This window comes from Spermophilus citellus (genome assembly GCF_964194105.1).
Source record: "Spermophilus citellus genome assembly, chromosome: 15".
In the NCBI taxonomy this organism is placed as follows: Eukaryota; Metazoa; Chordata; class Mammalia; order Rodentia; family Sciuridae; genus Spermophilus; species Spermophilus citellus.
In genome coordinates, this window is record NC_138195.1 from 64,305,636 (window position 1) to 64,329,804 (window position 24,169).

Genomic DNA, 24,169 nt, shown 5'->3' on the forward strand with positions numbered 1-24,169 from the left:
TAAATTATTAGGCACTAAATTTGGCTTAAGCCAGGATACCTTTTAAATATTAATAAAGAATTTTTGCTATATAAATCTTAGAACAAGGAGAGACCAAAGAAGTAATACATTAGAAGTGACAGTCCATGTCTATTGGTACCATTTTGTGGGAAGCCATTTGGCATTATTTATCAGAATTGAAGATGAGCATACCCTTTGACCTGGCAATAGATGCATGCAAGTGCATGAAGATATATATACAAGCAGTAACATAGGGGAAAGGCTAAACAAATATTTGTATCCATAAAATGGAGTATTAGGAACTTAAAAAATTAAGTCATCTATATGTGCTAACATGGAAAAATACTATAAAAATGTCTAGTTACAGGACATATATGTAAGCATGATTCCATTTGTGAAAGGCGGCAGGCAAACAGACTTACATAGATGTACAAGAAAGGGAACTTATTTTATTTTAAAGTTTAGGTTCTTTTTATTTGGATTATTTAGATTCTTTTTATTTTCTTCTAAAATAAGGAGGTTTAAAAAAAAACTTAAATAAGGAAATTGGCCATTAAAAAAATAAATAGCAAGTTTACACAATGTAAGAGTAATCCCTTCTCTGATTAGCCTTTCTTTGAAAATTCTCAAGGATGAGGACATTACCCTATAAAGAAATACAACCCAATGCCAAACAACTTTAGTCATTAGAAAGTAATTTCTTATGATGAACAGAACTTGCCTTTTCTATATCTTCCAGCCATAAGTCCTATTTCTATTTTTAAATCTGTGTTATCCAACAATGGTAGGCACTAGCTACATATGACTACTAGAAACTCGAAATGTGGCTGATCCAAATTGAGATATACTGTAAGTATATAATATACACTAGTTTTCAAAGACATATTTTAAAAACGATGCCAAGGGCAACCTATCAGATCCTGCCCCCCCCAATCGCCGCACCCCCCCTTACCCCTCATCCCACGCCTTTACCTGGTAAAAACTCTGCTTCTTTTCTTCTCATTTAAATAAATGCTACTCTTTTTTTTTTAATATTTATTTTTTAGTTTTTGGCGGACACAACATCTTTGTTTGTACATAACATCTTTGTTTGTATGTGGTGCTGAGAATCAAACCCGGGCCGCACGCATGCGAGGCGAGCGCGCTACCGCTTGAGCCACATCCCCAGCCCCAAATCCTACTCTTTTATGCTAAAAAGAGGAAAAAAAAAAAAGAATGACAACTATCTCATTAATACTTAATACAAATTGTGTGTTTAAATAATATTAGATAAATCTAATTCAATAAAATACATTTCACTTCTATCTTTTTACCTTTGTAATAATGTAGTTAAATTGCATATGTAGTTCACCTTATATTTTTATTGGTTAACAATATTATACAGGATACCACCTCATAACTAATAATAGAAAGCTATCAGGACAACCATTCTTCAAGAAAGTAATCAGTATTAATAGGATATGCAAAAAGATGTATTTTAACAGAAACATATTACAGAGGATTCGAGAAATGATGTACAAGCTGGGATTTGGTAGATAACTGACTACACAGTGCAAAAAAGAACCAAGGACTGAGAGATGAACTTTAAGGAAGCCTACAATGTACAAAACAGAAGGAAAGAGTTAAGGAAGACTTAAAAAATAAAACTCTAAGATAACAAAACCAAAAAAGCCTTTTGTTACAAACAGTTTAAGGAAAGACAAAAAGCGAATAAGAACAGAGAACATTATATTTATAAGGAATCTAAAAGATTTCAACCTACACAGCCCTTACTTGGCAAGACCTTCAAGGACTGCTGGCAGAAGAGGTGATCTCTGGGCCTTCTTCAATATTCTGAAGTAGGTTACAAATACCATATTCAGGGTCTCCGTGTGCTGGCAGAGGAAACAGAAAAAATCACCTTAGGGTAACCTGGTATGCTTTCCTTGAGCTAACACAACTATGACTTTCAAAGTTAAATCTTCTTTTTCCCTTATCATCTCTCCCCATAAGTCAATCTTTGGAACTTTAACAAAATAGAATGAAAATATACATCTTGTGATTCATAAAACTAACACTGACCACACGATAGTTTCTTGAGCACCCTAAAAATCATCTAAGCCTCATGAAATAAATCAAAATTATCTACCTACAGGTTGAAACAATAATTTTTAGGTTAAAATCATATAATAAAACATTCTGAAAGCATAAGAGAATATGAAACTACCTACTAGCTTAAGTTTTTTCTCAGTACTCTCAGAAGCTTCTGCTTCCCGAAGCTCTCGCTCTAGTTTCTCTTCTGCTTTCTTCCACTGAAAATGGTGGTGGTGGGGGGGGAGAATAAGTATATCATTCAGTGAAAAAAAGCAAACAAGCAAAATGTCAACATTATAAAACACATATCTGACCACATACTAGAGGGAGGACTCATGAAATTAGAAGGAAAATCAGTAGAGGAAGAGAACTGGGTGAGGGAGGGAAAAAAGGGGTGATTCTGGTGAGTGAAACTTGTGTCATGTGTGTGTGCAAATATGTCACAATGTATCCTATTATGTACAATTCTAATGTACAGGTTAAAAATATAAAATAAAAATTCTGAACAGGAAAAAGAAATGAATAAATCATTTTTTTAAAAAACCATATATTGTCTAGGAAGGTAAATATAAGCAAAAGTAGAACCCATGGAACAGATGTATATGCAAACCATATTTATAATGGTGACTGCCTCCTGGGAGGGAATCAGAAGAACAAGACTGGAAAGAGAAACAAATGAGACTCCTGCCTCTCAACAATGATTTCTTTCTTTGCTTGCTTGCTTGCTTGCTTACTTGGTCATTCATTCATTCATTCATTCATGCATGCATGCAATACGGTCATTATTCATTTATTTATGCAATATGGTCTTGCTATGTTGTGTAGGCTGGCTTTGAATTCTGGATCCTCACTGGCTCAGCCTCCTATGATATTGGGATTACAGATGTAAGCCACAACATCCAGCTTCCAATGGTTTCTTTCATTTCAAGAAAAAAACAGAAGTAAATCTATTAACATTTGTTCATTTTGAACAATAGATACAATGGGATATAATTTTCTACAATTAAAATTTTTCAAAACATAAAAAAGAACATTCACTGAACACAAAAATAACTCCTAGAGTTATTAGCCCATTATCAATAATTCCTCCCAATCACATTTCACATAATAAATAAAACCAGATATTACTTTAAAAATTCAATAAAATATCCAATTTTTTTCCACTTCCTAATGTTGGAAGAGCAGCAAACAATGCTGCTAAGCTGCCTGAGGCATAGAGAACTGACTAAGGAAATTTCATTCCTTCATTAAGAAACTGTTAAAAAGTTGCCATGTTTTTATTGGTCTTTGTCCCCTCTGGCCCCCACAGAGACATCCAACTTATTAAGTATTTAAACAATACCATCTTAATGTATTTATTTTCTTTGTTTATAATTAAGTCTATTACTTCTGTCATGTTTTGAAAATGTATGAAGACCAGTCATAGAGATCACTGGAAATTACTTTTTGTTTCTTTTTTACAAGTAATTTCATAACTCTAACAAACTGTTTAAAAATGTTGTATTTAAGTGATAAAAATAATGAATTTAGTGGTGGTAACAACTACTGTTTATAAAGCATATCAGTATTATAAACTCTTAAGTTTATAATTCATCATCATCTCATTTAAACTGTATAATGATTCTCTAAGGAAGATACTAGTTGTCTTTTTAAAACAAAGATTTCTAAAGTCTCAGTAAATAACAAAGGGATAAATTTCAACTCAGGTTTAACAAGGGGTGGGAATTCTAACAAAAAAAAAATGATTCAATTAACAAGCTCACGTGTGGCTCCAATCTTTACATGGATGCATCCTTTTATATTTAATATTTATATATATAAAAGGATGCATCCATGTAACGATATATGTATATGTATATATATACATATATGTGTATATATACGTGTATATATTTATTTAGTTATTGATGGACCTTTACTTATTTATATGCAGTGCTGAGAATTAAACCCAGTGCCTCATACATGCTAGGCAAGTGCTCTACCACTGAGCTATAAGCCCAGCCTAAATGTATCCTTTTAAGAAAAAAAAAAAAAATCTGTGTAAAACAAATGATTCTAAATTAATCTAAAAAGCAAAAGAATAAAAGCCCATATGACAAAAATATCTTTCCAACTACTGTTCTTTGTCAATAATTGTCAATTCAAATTGATGTAAGAAAACATTTTTTGAAATAACTGGTAAAAATTAAATTCTCTAAATACTAGATTTTTGCCAGAGACAGTAGGACTGCAAGTTTGAGACCAGTCTAGCAACTTAGCAAAACCCTCAGCAATTTAGCAAGATCCTGTATCAAAATTTCTAAAAAGTTTATCAAGGACTGGGGATGTGGCTCATCAACAGGAAAGTGCCCCCGGTGTTCAATCTCTAGTACTAAAACAAATAAAAAATAAATACTAGGTTTCAAAAATGTTTTGTTTTGTTTCTTTTTTTGAGCAGGTTCCCAATATGTTGTCCATGCTGGCCTCCAACTCATGGGCTATAGCACTCTCCTGCCTCAATCTCCCAAATAGCTGTGACATGTGCTACCATGCCCCACTCTGAAGATTTTGAAATATAAAAGATCAAATAAAACAATACTTAAATAAAACAAAAATGGGAATAAACCAAACCTTTCTCTGCATTCTTGATAGATTTTTTCTCTTTTCCTTGAAAGTCATGAACTTTTTGGGTTTATTGATGTCTTCTGTATCTTTTTTCACTTCTACTTCCTTGATTCTTAGGCACAAAAATGTTTTTAACATCTAATATTGGAAAAAAATACAAATACATAACTTAATATCTATACCCTCAAAAATTTATATAGAAAAAAATAGCATTTAACAATGTTATTTCCTCCTATCATGCAAAACCACTTTCAAGCATCTTTTATCACATTTTACACATAGTTGTACTATCTTTTGCTAATCATATTCACTTATTTGTGAACAACAATATTTGACTAAATACATAAAACTTTACTGTAATGACAATGACATAGACTACTTACATTGGTAGTTAGGATTATAAAGAGTAAGCAAGATAGAAAAAGGTTTGGACAATATGGAAGGAGGAAATATAAATTAAGATATTTTGAACCTGGCTTTAATTTACCAAGCTTGCTTCAGTTTTGCAGTTAATGGCGTTAGTCTTCATGTGCTTCTCACAATAAATAAAAAAATAACAATAACAGCATGAAGACTATTGTTATTATTCAAAGAAAACTAATTTTTCTTTAAACCAATGGTTTCCCAATTTTATCAAGTATCAGAAATACCCAGAAAACATGTTAAAACACAAACAGCTAGATCCCATCCCCAGAATTTCTATTTCAGCAGGTATGGAGTCAAGCCCTAGTTATGTTTCTAATTTCCAACTGATGTTGGTCCATAGACCAAAATGAGAACTTTTATTTTAAGCCACTCAAAATTCCAGAAACCAATTTTAAAATTGATGTTTTATGTGCTACAGCAACCATTCTCATATTTAAACACAACAAACAAAAAGGTTTCAAATACTACATTTTGTTTCTCTGGAAGAAACTACCCTACTGACTTCCTTCAGTTACAGTAGCATTCCTGGAATAAACATTTGAAAACTACAGGTTTGTATTATTTTGATGTTCCAATATGCACATGTAGAAGAAAGCTGAGTATTTCAGATAGCAGGGCTAAAAGCTCAGAATGAAAACAAGCAATTACTAAAGGCATAAAGTGGAAACCTGGGCCATTCTAGGTATTAGAAAAATCAATTTCTAATATTTTGTAGGTATTCTAGGTGCTCATAAAATATCATTCACCGATCAAAAGTAACTTCAAATTAAAGGTTGTGGTTTTTATGGGGCTAGAAATTTAGATCTGTGATAAAATGCTTACCTAACATACAAAAGGCCCTAGCTTTAATGACCAGCACCAGCACCACCACCACAACGAAAAGGATGTAGTTTTTATTCTAGTAACACTGAAATGCATAGTTTCTCTATAGCTGAGTTTCATGTACAAGCCTTATTAACTGATCACTTTATAATTCTGAGTAAAGATTCTAAAGATTTTCTTTTACTTAAACCTTATAGTTATCATTTTGGTGGTTCAGCAGAAATCTAGTTTTAAGGAAACAAAGGGAATTTGATAGCAAAGGACAACTATAAAATAGGGAACTTAAACACATGAGTAAAAAATATCTACTTAACCATCAAACTTTATAATTAAAAAGAAATTTAATAAAAGTATCTAAGACCCAAATGAAGAAAACTATAAAACTTCACTTAACAACATAAAAGCCTGGCACAATGAAGCACACTTGTTATCCCAGCTATTTGGGATATTGAACCCAGTGCCTCCCACATGCTAGGCAAGCACTCTACCACTGCGGTATAACCACAGTCCCCATAAATAAAGTTTTTTTGTGTAGGAATTTAGTATCTAATAAATCATCTGCATTTTAAATCAGCAGAAAAAGGAAAATAGTGTTGGAATAACTGGCCAAATCAATGTTAAAAAGACACTATTATATATATTAAATATATATATCTACACAAAAACAGGTCACATAGCTTAAATATTTAAACACAAAAAATAAAAAAGTTAAAAACCTGGAAAGAATCTATAAATCTTTTTTTTTGGTGGTGGTGGAGGGTAGGTACTGGAGATTGAATCCAGACCTTTTTATAAGTCAGGGTGTCTCACTAAGTTGCTTAGGGCCCAAGTAAGTTGTTGAGGCTGGTTTTAAATTTGTGATCTTCCTGCCTCATCCTCTTCAGTCACTGGGATTAAGGTGTGTACCACCATGCCCAGCAAGAATCTATAAATCTTGAGACTGAACTGGTTCTATGCATGACAAAACATAGCCTCATATGTAAAGCACAAAAGCAAACTAAAAGGCTGTTTAACCAAGAAAACTTTGTAACTTATGTAACAAATATTTAATATCTTCACTATGTACCATAGGCTACACACACACTCAATTGTGTTTCTTTTGTTATCCTCAGGTCCTAGACTAGTGCCTGGCATATGACAGGTATTTATTGAAATGAATAACTGTTAAAATAATTACCACAAGTCATTAAGAAAGATAAATACTAGAAGAGAAAAGCTGCCAAATACAAACATGAAAAAAAATTCAAATGAGTAATAAATGTACAAATGAAAGCAAAGCCTTAGTAATAAATATGTACAAATAAATATACATGCAATATATACAATTTTTCACCTACTCTACTAACAAAGATTAAACAGTAACATTTAGGGGCTGAGGTTGTGGCTCAGTGACAGAGTGCTTGCCTAGCATGCGTGAAGCACTGGGTTTGATTCTCAGCACTGCATATAAATAAATAAAATAAAGGTCCATTGACAACTAAAAAAATATTAAAAAAAAAAATAGTAACATTCAGTACTGGGCAGACAGTTAGGACCTAAGTGATAAAATGTTTTGGAAGACAATATGATTATCTGGCATTCTCTCTCAAGTTTTTTAAATGTGAGGAATGATGGATCCAGTATCTACACTTCAGAAATTCCATTCACAGAATTCTCATATGATATGAAAAATAAAAATCATATGGTCAAAATGTTTTCTTCAATACTGGATTTAACAGCAAAAATACAGAAACACAACTCAGTTGTCTAAAAAAAAATAAGTAGGGGACTCACTATTCATATGATGGAATATTATGGCTATCATTACCAAAAACATGAGAGCCTTACACATAAATTCACAATATATAAAGTGAAAACAGCTCTAAAATCTGTTCATAGTATAAGCTCACTTTTAATTTTAAAATATAAGCAAGCATATATCTACAAAGAAAACTATCTAGAAGAACATACATACCAAATGTTAATAGTGCTTACATTATTTTAAGTACTTTTAATGCTTTATAGATGTATATAAATAAATAAATTCCTTAGGCTAGTGGTTTAGCACAATGGTAGATCCCCAGCACCACTAATAAATAAATAAATAAATATTCCTCATAACAATTAAAATAAACTGTATAATTTAAAAACAAAATGTAGAGGAAGAAAAGAAAGGCTTACCTCTGGCCTAACTTCATAATTTCTGCCTTTCACAAAACCAGAAATCACTTTAACTACACCAAGAGAAGCTTGGCCTAATTTATCTTGTTTAAAGAGCTTCTTTACTGCCTCACAACACATTTCAGATATCTGAAAAATAAAATGTTACACTAAACCAGTGTTTTCAGCCTTGGCACTACTGGTATTTTCTTTATTGTGACAGGACTATGCTGCACATTGGAGTTATAAAATCCCCCTAAGCTTTACCAGTAGTAATACTCCCTCACCACCACAGTCCTGAGAATATCTCTAGACAATGCTTAGTGTTCCCTAGAGGGCAAAACTGCCTCCTGTTGGGAATCACTCCACTAAACTTGGTTCTAATAATTTTCTTAAAGAGATAGTACTTAAAAAATTGATACTAGTTTAACAATAAATAATTGCTCCAAAACAATTTTGTGGGGAAAATAAATCTCACAGACTATAATGTTCTGTTAAGAATAATAGCAAAAATCATTTAAAGCAACTCACTGATTTTGATGTGTCATTCATGAGAGGAACAATCAATACAATGATGTTATTGTGAAAATTAAAATGAGGCAGTGTCACCAACAGCTCACATAAGCTCTTCACAGCCACTTCAGCCAGTCCTTTGTATGCCTTTAAGGAAACTACATTACTTTTCTTTAGCTTCCTTTGTTTCCAATCTAATTAAAAGATAAATGTAGTTACTTACTTATTCATTGGTCAAAACTTAAACTAACTGGCTTTCTTTTACAATAAATAAATAAATAAATAAATAAATAAATAAATAAATAAATAAATAAATGTGAGACCATAGTTTAAAAAACTAAAAAGACTTCATGGTGCTTCATTCTGCTTAGAAAATGTCTATACCTGCATGTTGTCAATTCAGACAATACTAATATGTGGCAACTGAGCCTTTGAAATGCTCAGATATGCTGTAAATATAAAATATACTTAATTCTGAGCTTAGGATAAAAAAGATGAGAATGTAAAACATCTCATTAATTTTTAAAATCATTCATATATCAAAACAATAATTTAGATACATATATAATTTACTACTAAAATTAGTTTCATTGCCTTTTATTTATTTATTCAGTGTGGCTAACTTTTTTTTTTAAATGACATGTAGTTCATGTTATATTTCTATTGTACAGTGCTGGTCAACATAAAGTTAAGTTAGTTCCAGTTGGGATATCAAAGCATAATGCAAAATCCATGCTAGCCACAACCACTCCACTATCCTCCACCACCTTCATGCCCTCATCAAACCAACAGGATTCAGCAATCCTGCTCCAACTGATAGTAGCTGGGTAATCTTTAGGCTTAAAACTAAGTAAAGGAACACTAAATCAAATAAAGGCAACTGATTCAGGCAAGTAAATCTCCTTTCTACTCAAAACCCAATTTTTCCTATGCCCTTCCTTTCCTGAAGAAAAAAAGAAGGGTTGATAGAATAGTTTAAAATCCTCAACAACTGATTTATAAGTTCACTTATAAGGCATCCACATCCATTTCAAGATATCTTTCTTCTCTGATTATTGTTTCCAAATAAAAACCAACAGTAGAATAAATCCCAACTGTTTAAATTTCAACAAATGTACGCAACTATTTCTAAAGGACCATAGCAATAATACTAACTCTAGTAGCCAATAAAAGATAGCACTTAGACTGATAGACATTGTTCTAAGCATTATAAATTTATAAATTCTATTACTTCTCACAATAATTCTTTAAGGCAACTTCTATTATTATTTCCACTTCATAGATAGGAAAATTGAAGCAAAGAAAGATTAAAAACTTACTCAAAACATAGATACTAAGTGGTAAAGTCAGGCTGAACCCAAGGAGTCTGACTCTAGACACTGCTCTTCAACATATACTATACACCTGCCTCTCACTACACAACAAAGAGTTCACCTTCATAATCAAGGTTATGCATTTTATATACTTTTAGGATCTATTTAATATACCTTTAACCATTTGCTCCAGATTTTCCAAATAAAATTTATATTGGCTAACCAGGCCCTCTTCAAATTCTCGTAACTTTTGGGTTTCTTTGCGGATCTGAAAAGACCAAAAGGATCAATTATTTTTTAAAATCAGAATACTAAATTCAAAAATTAGCACATAAAATGAGTGCCTTGCATATGCCCAGTGCTGGGGGTGGGAGGATATAAATAAATAAGATAATTCCTATTTCTCCCATCTCTAACTCTTCAAATTTTCAGCTTATTTTATACAGTAATTATATCTAGCTTTACCTTGGTAGATTTTTCTGTTTCTGTTAAGGGCCGAATTTTATATGAAGGAGTAATGTCCTTAAATAGCTCCATCAGAGAAACTACCACCAGCTTCCGAACAGTAACAGCCACATCAGGATCCTGTTCCATGAGCATGGAACGTAATTCTTTCAGTTTTTTAACCTGTTAAAGAAATAACTCATGAGGCTAGAGATTTCACAGCAAAACAATTCTGAACAAAAAAGAAAACAGACTTATGCCTCATGCAATAAATGGAACTCACCTGTTGACTCTTAAGCCAAGTCATATCAAACTTCAGACACTGTTTACCTTACCAAAATGAGATACATCACTAAAGTTACAAGGTAATGACATTTTTGTCATAAAAGCAGTTAGAAAAATGAAGAGATTACAAAAAATAGCTGCAATTTATTAATTTACCTATTTTAGAAATTCTTTTGAGTTTTCTTGAAACCTGTATCCTATTTTCCTGAAAACTTTTTGGAGCACTAAAATGTTACATATGCCAATCAAATATATATTAATCACATATAATAATCAAGAATTAAAATAGGGGGCTGGGGTTGTGGCTCAGTGGTAGAACACTTGCCTGGCATGTGTGAGACTCTGTGTTCAATTCTAAGCATCACATATAAATAAATAAATAAATAAGGGTCCATGAACAACTGAAAAACTAAATGTATCTAGCTAACCACATAATATCAATAAGATGCATACAAATATAATTTATATGATGTAATAAACAAAAACTTGGTTTTAATTAATATGTTTGTTTTAATGAACTACTTTCGCCTATAGGAGTGATATCTTGAAAGTTAACAATGTTTACTACAGTAGGGAGTAGGAAATATAACACTTATTCGCTATCTTTAAATTGTGTAAAATGAGCATACAGTTCCACGGTTAAAGACCTGGATTCTAATCTGGTAGCTGTTAAAACCTAGAAAAAAAAAAAAAATCATCTGAGTTTTTTAAGGTTCAACTCTTCAGTTGTAAAATCAGATCAGGGCTGTGGCTATGGCTCAGTGGTAGAGCGCTTGCCTGGCATGTGTGAGGCACTGGGTTCGATTCTCAGCACCACATATAAATGAATAAAATAAAGGTGCATCAACAACAAAAAATATAAAAAAAAGAAAACAAATCTTGTCCTATGGTTTTGTAATGATTAAACCAGGTAATATAGGTGAGAAATATTCTAACTCCCCCTTCCTGATTCTCCTCCAGATGTTCCCCTCTCTTTATTAGAAAAAGATAAGTACTGCTCCAAAGCATACTCAAATTAATTTTTACCCATAAAGGTAAATAATCTATTAGTAAGATGCTGGAGATTCCAATATAGTAATAATAATATCATTTTATATGACATCATATATATTTTCTTAATACTCAACAAAGTTTTGAAGTAGATACTATCTTATTTTTAGAGATGAAGAAAGTGAGTCATGAATAAAATAACTTACCCAAAATCTTACAAATATTACTTAGCAGGGCCAACACTAAACCTCAGGGTTCTTAGGTTCACATGTTATAACTATCATTATTTTACCACTATCCATAACACTCAGTGAAAACTCATTACAACTGTGACTGTATTTCACTAAACATTTCCCACTTATAAATATTCATGAACTAATTTACTATTTTCTCTGTAGCATGTTCTTATTAAAACCCTATAGGTCAGACAAGCAAATTTCCAAGTAGGTTCCTCCTCCCTAATACAATTAATTGTGTAACTTTCACAGTTACCACAACAAGTCCAATATCTTCATTTGGAGATGAGGAAAATAATAAGAGTTTAAGTGACTTTTCTAAGATTACAAAGGAAATTAAGTTCAGAAGTAGGATCAAGCAAAGATTTTGCCTACTTTCTTTCTAATCCATGTACTATGTTTAGATATTTATTTTCCTTTTTGTGCATATTTGTAGGCAACAAGAAAATCTTAATATACCACATATTTGTGCCATATCTACTATGAAGAGCCTAAAGAAATTAATACTACCTACATTGCTTTCTGGATCTGACAGTATGGCAGACGCCAAAGTCGCAATATGTAATTTCTTCTCCTGTAGTTTCTTCTTTCTCTCAATCAAATGTTCTTCTCTGGTCATCTCTGGAATAGGATCTTCAATGATCTCTGAAACAGATTTGATTTTCCCTCTTAAGTATGCCTTTATTTACTATCCAAGAAACTCAATAAAATAATTTCTTATACTAATAATGATGATAACTAAGGATTTTGTACTTATTATATATCATCCTCTCAGTAATTATGTTGACAGGTAGTATTATTAGACTCTGTTTTTACATAAGAAAATTCAGGCATAGGGACAAAAAGTAAGTTAGCTAATTCCATAAACCTGACAGAAATGGGATTCAAACCCTGGCAATTTGATTCTACAACTCATATTCTTATCCACTATGCTAATAACTCCATAATAATTTATATTAACTAAAGAAAGGAGGCAATCTGATTTAGTCTTTTTTAAGTATAGAATATTATCCTTTGTTTCCAACTCTATGTAGTACTTTGAATTACACAAAACATGACCAATTTAACAAATTCAAAGAATTAGATGTAATAAACTTAAACAAACATAATCTGTGATAAGCTTAAGATTGACAAGTTAACAAGTCAATGTATAATCCCATTTACACTATTAAGATATAAGTCAAAGTAAAATTTAACCAACTTGCTGTCACAAATTTTAAATGAGTACAGTTTCTAACAATAAAATCTGTACTTACAGTTTTTAACTCTGATTAGTTAAAACTGTTATAGCTATAGTTCAATAATCTAAAACAGACATATACAAAGTATAATTGTTCTGAGAACCAACAAAAATTACTTCATATCCCAGAATCATTTTTGCAATTTAAAGCTAAAATATTAAAAAATACTTGTAATTTCTTCTGTTACAATTAAAATAGAGAACAGTAATAATTAACAAAACTCCTTATGTGCACCTTGACTCTACAAATACATAATTGTGTAAATTTTTCCATAATAAAAAAACAACAAAATGTCAAATTCTACAAGGTGAGATTTTGCAAATGTGAAAAAAAAAGTTCAAAATGATCTTTAAATGAGCAATACTTCAAAATGTATATTCTAGATTTTACTTAAAATTAACTCATATTTTTATTATGTAAAAAATGTAATGACTAATTAATAATTTAGTAATTGTAAAGATGCATTCCATTACCTTCCTCAAGTTCCATCTCTTCTTCTTGATCCTCTTCATCTTTGTTACTATCAGTATCTATGTGGAAAATATACATACTAAAATTGTGATAATATATGTAAAGAAAAGCAAGGAAATAATTACCATAAAACTCAGGACAGTAATTACTTTTATAGGGAGGGAGCAATTAGTGATTGAGGGGAGCACAAAAAAATGTTTCTGGATTCTGGTAGTGTCTATTTCTTTCCTGAAAGGTAGTTTTATGGCTATGTGCTTTGTGATAAACCATGAAACTTCACATCTTTGATTTCTGTCTTTCTCTTATGTTTTATTCCACACACACACACACACAAAAGATACATTAAAAAAAGAAAAAGGCTAATCAAAGATAGTTAATGTGTTCACATTTTTTAAACAAAATTTGGCAAAACAAACTCTTTGAAAAGAAAATTACCCAAACCTTATAGCTTCAGGTGTACTCACAATACAAGAGATACATGAGATAGCCACCTGTATTTCTGGCCAAATCATCAAGGCTGCTATGTGACTAACTAAAGCTACCCTTATTTTTTAGATGAGTAAAAGCCAAAATAAAATTAAATTGTAAATGAAAAAAATGTCATGGTATTTGTGAAGAGTTAAAAAGTTTAAAACACCACAGGGCTGGGGTTGTGACTCAGCGGTACAGCACTCACCTAGCATGTGCGAGGTGCTGGGTTCGATCCTCAGCACCACATAAAAATAAATAAATAAAGGTGGTGTGTCCAACTAAAATACTAAAAAAAAAAAAAAAGTTTAAAACACAAGCTGTTTAGACTCACCTGGCTTCTCCCTTGTCTGTGGGATTATACCACTTTTATCTTTGATAGGAAGCAAGTGAATCAGTTCCTTCTCAGGTGCAGTTTGCAGAGTTCTTGGTATTTTTTCATATTTGTCTATAATATGCTCATGCTTTCGTTTCTTGACGTGAACTGGTTCACTATAGGAAAAAAACATCATTTTGTTTTAATGCATTTTAAAATGTACCTAGACCTATCATTTTCAAAGTACTATGGACTCTTTTATTTTTAATTATAGATGGACACAATATCTTTTATCTTGTTTATTTGTTTTTTTGTGGTGCTGAGGATCAAACCCAAGAGGTAAGCATTCTACCACTGAGCCCCAGCCCCAGCCCATCAAAGTATTATTGACTCTTGACAATACAGTGGTCAGGAATACCAGCCTCCGGCCAACTAGTTAAAAAAAAAAAAAAAAAAAATCCCAATTTTTATTTATTTATTTTTAGTGCTAGGGATCGAACCCAGGGTCTCTTGCATGCTAGGCAAGCACTCTACCACTGAGCTACATCCCCAATCCCAAACTCCCAATGTAACTTTTGACTGGCAAAAAAAATTAACTACTAATAGCTTGCTGATAAAAGAAAGTTGATAACACACATTAGAATAACAGAAAGTGGCTACAAAATTACCACAGTAATACAGTATGTACTTCAGTTAATTTTATGCATTTATGATTTAATGCTGAGTCAACTAAAAATAATGCCATGAATGGGCTCCAAGTGTTTGTGGAAATTTTGGTAAACTTTTTATAATGTTTGTGTATATTTTACAATGTAAATGATAAAACAGACTATTATCTCAATATTTTATGCATTCATGTCTTTTTAATTTTTTCAATATTTCTAGGCTCATGGTTCCTCTGCATCACAAATCTCAAAAAGAAAATACATATGTGGGCTGGGGATGTGGCTCAAGCGGTAGCGCACTCGTCTGGCATGCGTGCGGCCCGGGTTCGATCCTCAGCACCACATACCAACAAAGATGTTGTATCCGCCGAGAACTAAAAAATAAATATTAAAAAAAATTCTCTCTCTCTCTCTCTCCTCTCTCACTCTCTCTAAAAAAAAAAAAAAAAAAAAAAATTAAAAAAAAAAGAAAGAAAATACATATGTAAGTGGACCCATGCACTTCACAGCCATGTTGTCCAATGGTCAGGTATACAAAAAAATAAGCAAGTCTATTCATATGCAACTATCAATAGAAGTACAGGTGCTGGCACTAAGACCAATGCCTGGCACACAGCAAGCACTCAAACATCAACTGAATAAATAGACTGTATGAAGTGTCTACCACAGAGACTCAAACTACACTAAATTTAGTTTTCCCTTTAGATGCAAAATAAAGGTGAAAGAAGAACATTCCACAGAGCCAAGAATGACATTATGCTCTATTTTTTTTTTCCCCAAACCTTTCGGAGCATTACACAGACTTTGGAATTGAAAGATAAGTATCAATCCAGATCCGCTCTCTGTGATTATGGGGAAGCAGCAGTTTTCCCTCTGGAAATGGGCATAACACCTATTTAACAATATAATAAGGATTAATGAGATGATGGCCACAAACTCAAGACTATTCTGTCAGTGCCTCAGGGAAAAAATAGCATTCTTCCTCCATTCACTACACTTCACAATTCAGACTCAAAAGAAAGAGATGTACATTAAATAAAATCAGTTTGTAGTTCATATACACTTCTTTATTTAGGAAATAAAACTGAAACCAGAGTTGTCTCTTTGTAAAGATTCTGCTCAGGTATGAATATCTTTGAAGTAACCACCTATGTAACATTAAGAACCAAGTTTGTAACATGTGAATGACTATAACTCAAATGAAATACTACCTAGAAGAAAGATCTCTTGTAAGAAAAGATGCTCTTTGTCCTAAATCCTTCATTAACTGTAAGTCATCTTCATCCATCATATCTAAAGGAAGTGCTTCCTCTTCTTCCTCCTCTTCTTTCTCAATCCTTTTAACTATACAAAAAATAAAAAACAATTATTAGAGATGTAAACTCTACACTTTGGGGTTCACAACAAGAAAAGCTTATTTTTTTCTAAACTTTGGCCCAGTGTTTCTAACAGGAGCACCATCAACATCTTGAACATGACAATTCTTTATTGTACTGGGGTGCCCTGAGCTAGGAAAAATGCTAGCATCTCTGACTCCTCAATCTCAATGTCAACAGCATTCCCAGGTCATAGTAACCACCAAAAAATAAATGTCTCTCAGGGCAGTTAAGAACCAATGTCAGGGTTGAGGTGGTGGCTCAGTGGTAGAGCACTTGCCTAGCATGTGTGAGGCACTGGGTTCAATTTTCAGCACCACATAAAATAAATAAATAAATAAAATAAGGATGTGTTCAATTACAACTAAAAATATTAAAAAAAAAAAAAAAAAAAAAAAAAAGAACCAATGTCACTCTCTTAGCTCCTTCTCATCTCCCATGACTTTCACTTCCATTCCACTTCAGCTCATCTCTCCAAGTGCCATGTCCCAAATCCTGGTGCTCACCCCACTCTGAACACAAATTTTCAGGGTTCCAGCTCTCAGATACTCCCAATGCACTTCTTCATTAACTAAATGTAGACCTTCAATTCTTGAAATACTCCACTTTCTACCCATGTGTTCTGTCTTCAGTCCCTTACCTAAATTACATGGTATCACTTCAACCACTCTCATGCCAATATTCTCAATCCCTAAGATACTCACATCTCACAAAACCCAAAGTATATATCATTCTAACTTCTCTGTCCTTTGCTCTCTTTTTCATGAGAGAAAGAAAGGGGGGGGGGGGAAGCACACCAACTAAATACCAGAGATCACTGTAAGAGCTAGTGTTTCAAATATAAGCAAGAAAATCTTAATGCTTAAGAGAACTTAAAATTCTTCCTGATAGCAATAAGACTAGTAAATATTTTGATATAAATATAAACCCTGCACAGAGTGGCACTATAATCTACTGTAATGAAAATTCCATTTCTCAAACATAGCAGCAATGGGTGCATTTTCTTGGTCAGCTTTCTCTCTTCTGTAGAGGATTTTTCTATTTACCATCACACTTCTAACCCCATCATCTATCTCACTTTGTAATCATCAGAGGACCCAATTTCCTACTTTAATGAGAATTGAGAAGTCATAAGCTAAAAATTCCTCCAATTTCCCACAACAGCCTTTTGCTTTCATCGTTTCCTTGTACTCTCAGATCTGTCTGACAGACTTTGCTTAGATGTTGAACTATAATAATGAAGACATTGCTGTTATTTATTAAAACTATTAGGACATTATGCTTTTTAAAGTGTAAAACTTAGAGGAAATCTTTAAAAGTACCTAAACCTAACTCACCCAATTCACTGTTTACAGATAAAGCATTTGGAGATTAAGTGACCAAGTCCACATAGCTTGTAAGTAACAAAATCAAGATAAAAGCCCAAGTTTCTTGACTTCCAGTCAAACGGCCTTGTACATAACACACTAATGTGTTGCCAAGGAATCAAACTACCTCAGGATTAAGAGAATGAGATGGATGTGGGGAGAATAGTTTAGGATATTTTTTGAATACCCTAAAAGTACCAGTGAAGTTGCAGAAACCGCCTGACTCAAAATTACTGTATTCTTTTCCTGTTTTGAGTAATGAAGTTCTTGAAAATAACCCAGACAATTAGAGCTCAAATTCAATCCAAGTTTACAAGTGAAAAAATGCCAGAAGTTTAGAAAAGGAAATGTATCTTGGCAACACTTTGAAAAATGCAGAGTGAACTGAGGACATAGCTGAGAAATAGAGCACTTGACTAGAATGTACAAGGCCCTGGTTCAAACCCAGAAAAACACACACACACACACACACACACACACACACACAGAATGTGCCAAAGAAAAACAATCTTTTCACCTTAGCCAACTTCAGGGAATGGGAAAGTGGTAGCATTGACACACTGCCCAACATTTATTTATATAGCTACTCTGAGCCTGTTTTCCCAAGTACTGTATATTCAGATCTGCTTTTGAGACAAACTGCAAGCAAAGAGTAGCTGTTTCTCACAATGAAGACTGCATTGAAATGTGACTGTGATCATATATACAGAACTATATTATCCTTACCTACACTTTGGAAGATCTGAGTATAAGAGTAGCTACTAGAAAGTAAAGTTCGCTCCATGAAGAATATTTCAGAATAATCAATGAAAACTAGGGCTCATAAATGCTTTCACAATTACCTGGTCGTCTTCTCTTTGGGTCCTCCAGTGGAATGGGTTTCTTAGACACAGCATCTTTTACAGCTTGCCTTAATTTTCTCTGTTCCTTCCTGTACTTCTTGAGAGTGCTTTGTTGCTTATGTTGCTTGTTTTTTAACTTGTTTTCAAGTTTGACTTTACTAGTTTTTAGCAACTTGCGAAAGCTTGGGACCTGTTTTTTATTTCGTCTCTAGAAAACAATAATAGAAGACAATACACTGAGAAATTTAAATTATTTTATTTTTATATCAAGTTAAAGAGAATTGATTCTAAATTTCACCAAATCAATCCCATGATTTTAATGTCACACAGCCATACATCTTGCATATAAAGCCTGATAACAAACTATGCCAGTAATCCTACAGAATGACACTGAAGTATTGGTCATTCCAAGTAGGGTTCTCCAGTAACCAGAACTGTGACTACAGTTACTCAAAGAGTCTAAGATCCCAAAACGATTAAGAATTGTTGATCTCATGGTAGACAGTTATTCAGGACCTTAGATTTAATACAGTTGTTTAACACAGAGCAATACAATGGCCCGCGTTATTGTTTTAACAATAACAACTGATATTTATATGCTGTTTTATCATTTGCAAACTGCTCTAACAAATTACCTACAACAGCTTAAATAGTGACTGCTGTTAGCTTCACATCACCGATGAAGATTTACCGAGGCTCAAAGAGGTTATGCAACTTGCAAAAGACCCCTCTAAACTGAGGAGGGCAAAACTGTCTTTGCATTCCACTCTTGCAGGTGACCCATCCTTCAGAAATCCAAATCCAAGCGTAATCCAATCTCTGAATTAAGGCAAACCACCTGACTTCCTATTTGCTTACCGTTTAAGGGTGAGACGGACTCGTCTGAGTGTAACTCAGACCATACACTCCCTGAAGTCTGGACCATGCTTCTCACCTTTAGCTAAAGGGTTCGACTAACATGGTTCAGAAGAACCCTTCCAAATCTGACACCTTAAGGAATGCCAGATTCAGCGCTTAACTCGTCGGGGATTCCTGAAGCCCTGCACGCGCACAGCGGGAGACGACGAACCCGGGAAGCTGACAGTGCGTGGAGCTCGGAGGCCGATCTAAGCCACCGCCCCCTATTCGGTGGGTTTACCCCCACCGAAAAGGTAAACCAGGCACCGACTGTCAGTTACAGTGGCCCTTAAGTTGCGAGAACTCGGCTCTTAGGAACACTCACCGCCTTCATGCTTCGGCCTGAAAGGAGTCCGGACCCCACAAATTCACCCGAGATAAAGGTAATCCAGCAACACGGAGGAATCACACACGTGCTGGAGCTGAAATACTCCCAGAGCAGGAAGCGACCTCCAACTCCGCCCCATCCCTCGCCGCCGGAAATGGGAGGCGGGATTTCCGTAGGCAGGCTCGAGAGTGCGCCGTCTAGTGGTGACTGGTGGCGGCGCCCGGCGTACGCGCGCACAAGCCCCCGGGAGCCGCGAGCGGCGCGGAGCCACGGTAGGAGTGCGACTTCTGCAAATTTCTTGGATTGATTCTCTGACTCTCGACCAGTTTCTTTAAAAGTCTTGAAGACTTGGCTTTCTCAATCACTGGTCTGTATTTTGCGCCTCTCTTCGCGTTGTTTTTAATATCCTGTTATAGACCCTGATTTTCGTAATCTTCTTTTCTCCGGAAAGTCTTGAGGGCAGAGGAAAAAAGCTCTTTCCCTGCGTATATTGCCCGCTTTTCCACGGGGACTCCGAGCGTCTTTGTGGGACAATGAATTTCTCATCAGCTCTCTCAAAGGTCTATGATTCTTGAAGTTTTATTTTAAAATATACTTTGCTTTAATTTTAGCCATTTATCTGATAAAGACCTAATTGGTGAGACCTATCTGCACTTCGATATTTTACAAATATTACCTTTGGATAAATTTTATATACTTAGTCATTCTGCCAAAGTCATTAATCTTTACTGGAAGTTTTATGCATTGCAAAAATAAGAATAGGTTATTCAAATGCTTGTCTCCCACTTTTTTCCCCTGGATAAATTTGAGAATTCACTCCAGGTTGTTTTTAAAAAAAAAAAAAAAAAAAACAGGTATATGATTTGGGGGGAGGGGAGTGGGAGCGAGTACCGGGGATTGAACTCAGGGGCACGTGACCACTGAACTACATCCCCAGCCCCATTTTGTATTTTATTTAGAGACAGGGTCTCACTGAGTTGCTTAGCCCCTCGCCATTGCTGAGGCTGGCTTTGAACTCAAGATCCTCCTGTCTCAGCCTCCCAAGTCACTGAGCACAGCCCTGAAACCCCAACAGTGGCCTCACAGTCCTTACCAGGTGAGAAAATCCAGTAGAGGGTCAAAAGAGTTCTGAGGCTGTGGATGGTGTAGGCCTTAGGAAAACTGAAAAGAAACCTGCCCATTTCTGGATCCCACTTCGGACCAAGAATCCCCTTCTATCTAGCATTCTTCTTTCTACCTCCCTCCAACTTCCCACTTGCTCTCTCTTTCCACACCCTGTCTCAGAAACAGCAGAGCCTGTCTCTCTGGAGTATTACTTCATCAAACAAATTAAAAACATCAGCCTGTGTTCTTCCCAAGTGCCTGAATTCCTTCCCAAACTTTCAGCATATCTGCGGTCACTCCCATCTTTTCAGCTTCCTTCTAGCTTCTCCAAGAATGAGGCATCCTCAAACCAGTTCAAAACCAACTCCTCCCAGCTTCTTCAGACTCTTCTATCATTAATTATCCCTTCTCTCCGGTATTCTTTTGTTGTTGTTGTTTTAATATTTTTTTAGTTGTAGATGGACATAATACCTTTATTTAATTTATTTATTTATTTAGGTGGTGCTGGGGATCAAACCTGGTGCTTCATGCATGCTAGGCAAGCGCCCTACCACTGAGCCACAACCCCAACCCCTCTCTCCTATTCTTTACCTTGTCCTTTTCCTAGTAAATCCTTCCTCTTATCCTATAAACATATTCAAATCTCACTTTTTTTCTAATAAACTTTTAATTGTTGTTTTGTATTCCTCCTTTCCTGTTCATCCTTATTTCCAGAAAAAGGAACCAATACTTCCCTAGTGCCTCAACTTTCTCTTCTCTGTTATAGCCCACATCTGTGCTAACTTTTTTTTTTTTTAGAGAGAGTGAGAGAGGAGAGAGAGAGAGAGAGAGAGAGAGAGAGAGAGAGAGAGAGAGAGAATTTTTAATATTTATTTTTTAGTTCTCGGCGGACACAACATCTTTGTTGGTATGTGGTGCTGAGGATCGAACCCGGGCCGCACGCATGCCAGGCGAGCGTGCTACCGCTTGAGCCACATCCCCAGCCCCGTGCTAACTTTTTGAGGAAATGTGTCATACTCTTGGCCCACTTAAAGTTTATAATCAACCAAAATCTCTGGATCATTCTTAAGCATTTGTTGCCAAACTAAATCTCTCCTGTCTTGAATCTGAGTAGCTTATTGTTTGAAAACAAACTTTAAAATGGGAGTTTATAAGAGTCCTATTATTGTAATCTTAATGGTTTCTTAATGAACACAATTCTGTTCATCTTTGTGTCACCTGCCATTCACTCAAGGCATTGCTAAGCCTAGTTTGTACTTTGCATCCTCTTGGATCCTTCAGAGCTTTTCTAGATACAGATTAGTGGGGGTCACTGGGCTATCCTAAACTAGTATTGCAGGTTTTCTATAGATTCTTGTGAGTCATTTTGGGAGGTTAAGAACCCATCTGAGGCTGGGGTTGTGGCTCAGTGGTACAGCGCTTGCCTAGCATGTGTGAGGCACTGGGTTCATTCGAGTCGCAGCACCACATGTAAATAAATGATAAAATAAAGATCCATCAATAATTAAAATATATATGTGTGTGTGTGTGTGTGTGTGTGTATATATATTATATATATATAATATATACACATTTTTTTTTTTAAGAACCCATCTGGCCCTACTCATAACATTCCATAGAGACTGATCTCATTCGGGTCACCCAAAACCTCCAAATTGTTGTGGGTTTTTTCTAAGTGTGCATGAATTACATCATTCCTCCCTTTTCTTAGCCTCAATGGATCCCTCTGCTGCACTTGATGCTACACATTTCTCCTTTCTCACATTAGAATGTTGACTCCCTTGGCTCTCCTAACAGCTTCTTCCCTGGGCTCTCCTCCTACCTCTGTTTCTTCCTCCTTATGTCTCTTCAATATAGAAGATGCTCAGGGTTCTACACTTGGCCCACTTTTCTGCTTCTCTTCTTGCTCTACTTGCTCTTCTAGCATGATCTCATCCACCTATGGATTGCAAAGAGATTTTATCCAGCCCATATCTCTCCTCCAAGCTTCATTTGGTTTTGTAGTCACCTGCCTCTTGGACATTTCCACGTGATAACCATGGAACTTCAAATTACCACATTCAAAATTGAACTGTTTTTTTATTTGTACTTCCAACCTTCCCTATTTCATTTAGTTATCTACAACTAGAATCCCAATATTCCAGAGATCTTTGGAAACAAGCCATGGCTTTCTTGGCCATTCACCATATTTGGGGAGTTTTTTGTTTGTTGGTTGGTTTGGTTTGCTTTGATACCGGGGAGTAAATCCAGAGGTACTTAACCACTGAGCCATATCCCAGCCCTTTTTATTTTTTGTTTAGAGACAGGGTCTCATTAAGTTGCTTAGGGCCTCACTAAGTTGCTGAGGCTGGCTTTGAATTTGGAATCATCCTGCCTCAGTCTCCCAGGTTGCTGGAATTACAGGCATATACCACCATGCCCAGTCCACTCACCGTATTATAATTTTTCTGTTTTCTATGAACAAACAGGTTTCAAAACTGCTACTGAGATGACGTAATACAGTAAGGCTTTAGATGTTCTATTTCCACAGGACAATTTATATAGGTTGTAACATAGGTCTATTTGAATGTTTGCCACATATAATAACCATTTATGACAGAAGAAGACCACCTCCTCTCAGTATCCCAAATTAGAAAAAAAATGTCTAAGCTGGGGTTATGGCTCAGTGGTAGAGCACTTGCCTAAAGCATGTGAAGTTCTGGGTTCAGTCCTCAGTACCACATAAAAATAAATGAAGGTATTGTATCTATCTACAACTAAAAAAATTATTATTATTTTTTTTTTAAATGTCATTACTGTCAGCAACCTTGGACATAAAAGAGTCTGCAGGCTCCCCTACAGCTTATCCAAAGAAGACCTTGTGGGGATTAGGAAAAGTTTCCATTTCCTCAAGATAATTTATAGGCAAAAATAAAAACACCACCTCAGACAAACAAAAAAATATATATTTCTACAAATAAATAATGAGTGGTACCCCCTAGAGTTGGGCAATATACAGTCCTCCCATATGTTAAAGTGCTTAATCATACTCAGACCTCTTTCTGTTTCTCCTAAGATTTTGGAGAGGGAAAGAGTCTAGACTCTGTTCAGACCGTTGAGAAAGTGCAACAGGTAAAAAATCTCACCCTCACCCAGGGGCACAGTGGCCCATTCCTATAATCCCAGCAACTCTGAAGGCCGAGGCAGGAGGATGGCAAATACAAAGCCACCCTGGGCAACTTAGACCTTGTCTCAAAATAAAATGTAAAA

General features: G+C 34.7%; 1 protein-coding gene across 1 annotated transcript in view; it reads right to left on the reverse strand.

The window, feature by feature from the left end:
- The window catches only part of NOC3L (NOC3 like DNA replication regulator), a 28,405-nt gene extending 8,242 nt beyond the window's left edge, over positions 1-20,163 (reverse strand). Inside the window, exons 1-13 of the mRNA XM_081267714.1 lie at positions 19,814-20,163; positions 18,592-18,799; positions 16,218-16,350; positions 14,360-14,517; positions 13,560-13,616; positions 12,360-12,490; positions 10,356-10,517; positions 10,065-10,158; positions 8,596-8,771; positions 8,086-8,214; positions 4,684-4,815; positions 2,211-2,291; positions 1,774-1,874 (exon numbers count right to left, since the gene is read on the reverse strand). Of these exons, the coding sequence (XP_081123840.1) occupies positions 1,774-1,874; positions 2,211-2,291; positions 4,684-4,815; positions 8,086-8,214; positions 8,596-8,771; positions 10,065-10,158; positions 10,356-10,517; positions 12,360-12,490; positions 13,560-13,616; positions 14,360-14,517; positions 16,218-16,350; positions 18,592-18,799; positions 19,814-19,822 (1,571 nt within the window). The 5' untranslated portion in view covers positions 19,823-20,163. The remainder of the gene's footprint in view (positions 1-1,773; positions 1,875-2,210; positions 2,292-4,683; positions 4,816-8,085; positions 8,215-8,595; positions 8,772-10,064; positions 10,159-10,355; positions 10,518-12,359; positions 12,491-13,559; positions 13,617-14,359; positions 14,518-16,217; positions 16,351-18,591; positions 18,800-19,813) is intronic.
- Positions 20,164-24,169: the final 4,006 nt, after the last annotated feature.